The sequence below is a fragment of the Plutella xylostella genome, chromosome 17 (genome assembly GCF_932276165.1).
Source record: "Plutella xylostella chromosome 17, ilPluXylo3.1, whole genome shotgun sequence".
In the NCBI taxonomy this organism is placed as follows: domain Eukaryota; kingdom Metazoa; phylum Arthropoda; class Insecta; order Lepidoptera; family Plutellidae; genus Plutella; species Plutella xylostella.
In genome coordinates, this window is record NC_063997.1 from 9539671 (window position 1) to 9547753 (window position 8083).

At 39.8% G+C, this 8083-nt stretch overlaps 1 protein-coding gene across 1 annotated transcript; it reads left to right on the forward strand.

The window, feature by feature from the left end:
* Positions 1–2395: 2395 nt before the first annotated feature.
* On the forward strand, positions 2396–8083 carry LOC125489823. The gene is made up of 2 exons (XM_048627066.1): positions 2396–4032; positions 7847–8083. Exons 1-2 carry the CDS (start codon positions 2820–2822, stop codon positions 7864–7866), a joined length of 1233 nt encoding a protein of 410 aa, XP_048483023.1. The 5' UTR covers positions 2396–2819; the 3' UTR covers positions 7867–8083.

An 8083-nucleotide genomic window follows, 5' to 3' on the forward strand; every position in this document is an offset into this window, starting at 1 on the left:
ATTTTGGCATATGCAGACGAACGATTACTGCCAAGGTTGGTCATGTTAGCCATACAAGGGCACACCAAGGAAGCCTGAGTAACCATCTGCAGTCGTCGTAGCCGCATCGGCATGGATGACGACAAATCGGGTAACGTGCACCGCTTCTAAAAGTGTTATAGTACTTCAATTTGATGCCTCCGCTGAGGTAGGGTATTATATTAAAGCAGCTTTCTTCTGAACTGCCCAAAGTGACCTGTAGACTGCTCCTGGGGATAGTTGTGCAATCAATTTTTTATTTCGATGTCTCTGCTGAAGAAACTGTCTAACGCAGCTTTTGTTCTAAACTGCCTTAAGATCATTGGACTGCTCATGGGAATGGTGACGCACGGTAAGTACAGGAGCGTTACTCTATACTGATGAGAAACGAACGAACGAGAGCTGTCGTGCAATCGGCACGTTTAATACATACAAACAGATAGAGCGGCTCGCGCCGCAGTGCACTGAAAGTTCGTTTTTCGTCATATAAAGTGACCCCCCAGACACTATCTTAAGTGTCATTACACATCGGCAGATTCCAGCTTTGAGTCTTTTCTTTTCTCGGCCGTGAGCAAAGTGAATCCCACCGGCGAGTGTTCAACCTAAAAGCACTGAGCTAATTCCTGATTTCGTGAAAGTCGCTGTTGCTATACCATACCGCTTCACAAGTTACCGAATTTATTATGATCCTACTGTCGGGTGATCATGATCGGAGTGTCATCGCGGTTTCTGAGTGGCACCATATTAGCTGTCTTCCTTATGTCCCAGTGGATTGTGAGTGTGTATCCGAGCTCTTTGTTGAAAAATGCGTGAACCTCCTACGCAGCAGCTGTCTACTAGTTGTGTATCGAATAAATCGAGTAACGGTGCTCTTGCACGAGACGACTACCTTTTGGTAAAATTATAACTTCCACTATTCTGGGAACATGCATATACCTACTGTGTACTGTGTATCACATCACTTGTAGCCGCAGCCCTACTCAATGTACGGGGCTAGATAATAAACAATGGCAGTCGTCATTAAATTTCTATGAATTTCGAAGGTCATCATTTGGAGCACAATCCAAAGGGTGAAAGTACCTATTCATGCCTAAACGGCTTCTCTAATGAAAATGTATTTTTAATTCGATTCTGGCGCAAACGTTTCATTACTATTTTTCAACACTGTATCTGCTGAAACTACTTAGACTGACTGGTTAAGATGCAGACGTGCCGTTTTCACAATTCCATTTTGAGTAATCCTCAACTGTTTTATGGATCTTTCAGTTAGTTACGTAACTAGTTACCAAGTAAAAAATTACTTGTGTCATGCTCGTACTCGCATCTCATTTAGGAGCTATCTGGCCTCTAGCTGAAGGCTAAAACTGGTATATATATCTACTAAGCTAGTACAGAGTTATAACCGGGCAGCGGTGACATGGTAGCTGCTTGATTTATTAGAGTTTGCTGAAAACTTTCTAAATAAGTAATAATTATTAGTCATAATATTAACTCTTCGCAGTTCTTTCAGAATGCAATACCAGGTCGCTGAAGTAGGTAACCTTCCTTAGCTGGACAACAACAAGCCTTTTTGTTTTAAAGAGTGTCACAGTTATTCGCCGTTCCACTGTCATATCGATGTCCAAGGACTTTTTCTTGGGTATAGCTAACTACCTAAGTTTACCTATAGATAGCCGCAAGCTATCTGCTGTTGGCGAACTGTCAGTACTGATTGATAAGTCAGGCTCGAGGGGGGCTCGTCCAACTGTCCATGTTCCCGCCACCATGATTGTTGCTTCCACAGATTAGAGAGTCTATGTTGGCTGTCGTTGCATCAGGTCTGATCAGGTACAACTAACATCTTTACGTACCATCTTTATTTAATCGAGCTATTTTATTTTGTTTTATCTAGGTTGACTTAATGGTTTCAAAATCGAACCTACAACAATGTAAGTAGGTACCTACCTACGTACCTTTGAAGTTGCAACAAGGCGAAGCCTTAAGGTTTTGGCCGAGACCTGCCCTTAGTGTTGACGAACATACCTAAAGGTGACCTTGTTAATGTTTTTCATATGAAGTACTGAACATTTTACTTATCCTGGTGGCATGACTGATCATTTACTTACCCAGCTAAGACATGTTAGCCGGGTTTCATTTATCAACTATTACAATTGTTATTGTTGTGTTAATCAATCTAGTTATGAACCCTCAACCCCTTAGAGTAATCCAAGTACGTGCCTAGGCTTGCATGCCTTGCACTTTCCAGGTGGTCTGTTAGCAGTAAGTTAGAGTAAGCAAATTGTTATCTTGTTTAGCTCGTAAGTCATTTTGGTCGTTGAATACATTAGATCGATTTAGCATGCGCTTCTGCTAAGACGTGTCTCGTTTTAATTAATTAGTTTTTAAAAACCTTCCGATCGCTCCCGCAATCTTGACTGGCGCAGCCGATTCGGTAGGATAACTGAATTATCCCGTGAAAATTCGGTTATAGAACTCTTACCGGTTTTCCGCGCGTTCCGGGAAACGCGCCGCGGATAGTGTTAACAGTGTCCTACTGCGAACCAAACAAATGTGTCAAGGCGGAAGGATTATACCGACCGGCTGGTGAGTACAACTTTTCACCTCCTGTCCAAATTCCCTCTACAAGTAAAATTTCTTGGGTTATCTTGAGATAAGAACTCTCTCATTATAACGTTATCTATAGTTAGAAATATTAGTACTTACTAAAATTTGTAATATATATATACCTATAAATACTTGTGTTATAAATAAGATTAAAATTTAAACTTAGAGTAAGTGAATTGTGTAATAAAATATTCAAAATGCCTGATCAGGTAGGCATGGAGAGTATAACGCTCATTCCGGGCGAAGTACTAAAGATCATACCCATCTTTAATGGGGATAAACGCATATTAAATTTGTTTTTGGCTAAAAGCGAATATATTATAGAAAGATTTAGAGGTAATGAGGCCCAAGACACATATATCATGCATGCTATAACCAGCAGACTAGCAGGTGATGCTGCTGCCCTTGTAAGTGAGAGGCAGGATATTATGCACTGGGATAATTTTAAGGAATTACTCGTGCAACATTTTGGAGACCCGCGAAACGAAGAGTGTATTGCCATAGAATTAGAAACTCTCAAAATTAATCCTAACGAAAGCTATCTTGATTTTTGCAACAGGATCCAGTCAGTGCGTTCTATTTTAATTTCAAAGGTAAATAGAATCGAAGACGCGAACATAAAAAATAGTAAAATTGCTATTTACACCAATACGTCACTCAACGTATTTTTGTATAATCTCCCCGAAAATATGGTGCGCATTGTTCGCCTTAAAGCCCCCGCTACTTTGGAAAAAGCATTGGAAATTGTATTGGAGGAGGTCAATTTCCACGATCAGTATGTTATGCGTAATAAAATGACTCTTCCTAGCTCTATGGTAAAGTCTCAGAACACACTAGTAACAACGCCCACACAAAAACTCGACGCAAAGCTTATCAGTTATGGCCAACTCCAGCCAACCGGCCTTAGACCGATATTACCCACCGGTTACACCCCTCGATTTAATAATAGTATGGCAGTCCAATCATTCAATAATCAACCCTATGGCTACAGGCCGCAGTTAGGGAACAGCAATCCACAAATTGGGTATAGGCCACCACAGCCACAATTTGGCTACAAGCCTCCGCAATTCGGATACAAACCCCCGCAGTTCGGATACAAACCCCCGCAGTTCGGCTATAGACCACAGTTTGGTATGACAACTGCACAAAAATTCGGAAATAATAATCCTCAACAAATTGGGTACAAACCCACAGTTCCGATTTGGAACAAGCCCGCGGCCGCACCACAGCATGTTTATTCAAACGATGTGTCGATGAGAACCGCACCTCAGAGACCTAACCAGGGTTTTAAATTAAATGAACTGTGCCTCTACGAAGAGGACCAATACCAACCAAATTATTACAACCCGGAGCAGTACGTCTACCTAGACGATGTACCTGCAGAACAAGTACATCATCCAGATATCGAAGGTAACTTTTCTGACTGTCAATTACAGGAATCATCCGAGGAACTGACACAGGAAAATGCAACCCCTGAACAAATAGAAAATTTTCACATAACAGCCTCAAACATCCCCCGGAAAAATTAGAATTAAATTGTGACCCGAACTTAAAATTACCGCATATTTATCTTCCCGAAATCAACGGTAAATTCATGATAGATTCAGGAAGTATGAAATCTTTTATAAGCCCACGTTTAGCATATCAGTATTTTCATGACCAAATAGTTCACGAACCATTCGAAGTGATTAGTACACACTCATCAAGTAAACATAACGAAGTCATAAATATTCCGCTATTTCCCAGCTTAAATAATTCGGGTCAGCACAAATTCTATATCTACAATGTAGATGCGCGGTACGATGGACTTATCGGCTCTGACTTGTTAGAGCAGTTACAAGCCATTGTTGATTATAAACATCACGTGTTACGAACGAACACGACATCTATACCTATTATACACAATCGCGAGGACCACGTCATAGAACTGGCCCCCCGCTCTGAACAACGAGTGAAATTGCCGACTGATTTATATTCAGGCGAAGCTATTTTAAATTATACGGAATTTTGTGAAGGAGTAAGGATGCCTAGCGCGCTAGTTAGGTGTATAAATGGATATGCTACCACGGTTATTCAAAATACTCGTGATGAACAGATGACATTAACTATAACACACCCGTTTAAAACAGAACAGTATGAAAGTAGTACGGAATGTCAGGTTAATAGTATGATGGATGAAAGAAATATTGAAATAGATGAGATATTGACACAAAACTTAGCCAAATTACGACTTGATCATATGAATGCGGAAGAACGTCAGCAGATACATAACTTATGTATGGAATATAAGGACATATTTTATAGCGACTTACTTCCTCTCTCATTTACGAATCAAGTAAAACACTTTATAAGAACAAAGAACGAGGACCCTATATACGTAAAACCCTACAGACAGGCCCCTATACAAGCAGAAGAAATAAAAAAACAGGTGGAAAATCTTTTGAAAAATAACGTCATTCAGGAATCATTTTCCCCTTGGAGTGCACCAGTGCACCTCGTCCCTAAAAAGATGGATGCATCCGGTGAAGCTAAATATAGGATGGTTATAGATTACAGGCGCTTAAATGACATCACTATAGACGACAAATATCCTCTCCCTAACATAACCGACTTATTTGACAAATTGGGTAAATCATCTTACTTTTCTACTTTAGATTTAGCCAGTGGCTACCATCAAATCGAAATCAATGAAAGCGATAGACAAAAGACGGCATTTAGCACCCAGAACGGCCATTATGAATTTTTGAGAATGCCGTTCGGCTTAAAGACAGCCCCAGCAACATTTCAACGTGCTATCGATAATGTCCTTCGAGGTTTACAAGGAATACACTGCCTGGTATACCTAGATGATATTATTATCTATTCTGCAAGCCTAGCAGAACACATACAAAAATTAAGGGCAGTCTTTGAACGACTTAGAGCCACCAACTTGAAAGTACAGCTTGATAAGTCTGAGTTTCTTAGAAAAGAGGTTTTGTACCTTGGGCACACCATTACAAAAGACGGCCTTAAGCCCAATGACGATAAGGTTAAAGCTGTATTGAACTTTCCCTTACCTAAAACAACGACAGAGATTAAAAGTTTCTTGGGTTTGATTGGATATTATCGAAGATTCATTAAGGACTTCGCTAAAATAACTTACCCTTTAACATCTTGCCTTAAAAAGAAAAACCGAATTATAATTGACCAAAAATACATCGACTCATTTCAGAAATGCAAGGAACTTTTGACTAACGCACCCCTACTACGATATCCAGATCCATCTAGACCGTATATTCTAACTACTGACGCATCCTCTGTGGCATTAGGCGCGGTCTTATCGCACGGCACTGTTGGCAGCGACCAACCAATCGCCTACGCAAGTAGAGCACTCAGCGACACTGAGTCTCGCTTTAGTACTATCGAGAGAGAGCTCCTAGCTATAATATGGGCTGTAAAACACTTCAGGCCATACTTATACGGCCACAAATTTCTGATTTACACTGACCATCGCCCATTGTCGTGGCTATATTCCATTAAAGAGCCAAATAGTAAACTTACCCGATGGCGGTTACGTCTATTAGAATATGACTTCGAAGTAATTTACAAAAATGGCAAACAGAACACCAACGCCGACGCCTTATCTCGAATCAAAGTGAATGCTTTGACGTCCGATGACGACGCAATGTCTATGCAAGTAAACATTGACGACAAAGAGAAACGGCTTCAAGACCACATAAACGACTTGACTAAAAACATAGAAGACTGTTCTAATAAACCCCAACGACATGATTCTTCGACTATCACTATTTCCGATTCCTCTGCAACGATAACAGGCTCTGAAGAACCTGATAACTATCCGGTCCGCTCATTGTCGAGTCATTCACAAACTATTCACTCTGCTGAAGACTTAGAATCATTTGGTATTCCTATATTACAAGAGGCTATAGATACGAAGCCCAATCAAATACTTGTATTCGTTTGGTTTAAGAACGACATACAAGTCACACATACAACTAGAGACAACCAAAAAGTAATAGAGGTATTTTTGCCACCAGATAATGAGGATTTAGTGAAGCGCTTTTTAAAGGAATATATTAACCTAAAGACAAAATATTTTATATATTTTGAGGACTTAAGACACCGGAAGTTATTTACGAAAGTAATAATATATTTATTTAAAAAGGGTTCCGTTGAGTTTTTAGAGTGTACCGAAAGGGTTGTATACATAGAGGATGAGAAAGAACAAAAGGCCATTGTGTTGAAAATGCACGAAGGTAAGACCTGTCATCGCGGAATAAAAGAGACGTTAGTTAGGATACGCAGACATTATTACTGGTTAAATATGAGAGATACTGTTGCTGCAATATTGAATGGATGTGATGCATGCCAGAGAATGAAGTATGACAGGAAGCCCATAAAGCCCGTTCTACAACTTACACAAACACAGGATGCTCCTTTTCAAGAGGTGTTCATAGATTTGTTTACAATTGATGGGATATATTATCTTACCCTCGTAGACGCCTTTAGTAAACTCGCACAGGCAATAGAAGTCACAAACCGATCAACTCCTGAAGTTATTCGGGCCCTGATTAAATATTTCTCATACTACGGAATACCTAAGAAAATTACCTGTGACCCCGGAAAAGAGTTTAATAACGAGCTCATGAAGGAACTAATGACGATGTATAAAATAGATTTACACATAACAACCCCCAATAATCCAAACTCCACTAGCATAGTAGAAAGATTCCACTCAACTATTATCGAAATTTATCGCCTAGCTAAATATGATCAAAAATGTACCGACGCAGCATCTGTCATGACGTACGCCATACTTGCATACAACAACACCATACACTCCACCACAGAACTGACACCGTTTGAAGTAGTTTTCGGACATACAGACTCCAGTAAAATCTTTGAGGGAAACTTTGAGAAAAACTACATGCAACAACTATTAAAAGACCATGCGAAGCGTACCAAATTTCTGTATAAACACATAGCTCAAATGACTCTGTTAGGAAAAGAAAAAGTAAAGGAAAAGAAAGGAGGTGAGACCGGACATGAATTCGCGACAGGTGAAGATATCTATGTTAAAGATATCAATATTAGGAAGAGTAAAGATAAGCCCAGATATAATAAAGCGGAAGTTGTAGGTCAGGTACAAAGAAATATTATTCCCGTAAGGATAGGACATAGAGATACCAAAGTCCCCATTAAAAATGTGAAACGTCGCCCACAGGTGGTGTCTGGTCACCCTGACCCTGATCACGTTGAGCCAGGCCCATCATCTGCTCAAAATTGAGAAAAACCCAGGCGTACTACCCGTTAAACGAGGCCATGCTTATAAGCAGGAAGATAAGTGGATTATTATTAAAGTGTTAGATTTAAGCGACTTATACAAAGATTTAGTTTTTAACATAGATAAGTATAATGAGTTTTCTAAATTAGTAGATATAAACAAACCAAATGCATATGA

Coding starts and splice junctions, on each gene's coding strand:
- LOC125489823 (XM_048627066.1), top strand. CDS start 2,820: ATGCCTGATCAGGTAGGCATGGAGAGTATAACGCTCATTCCGGGCGAA. Junction 4,033..7,846: donor ACATCATCCAGATATCGAAG/GTAACTTTTCTG, acceptor CGTCGCCCACAG/GTGGTGTCTGGTCACCCTGA.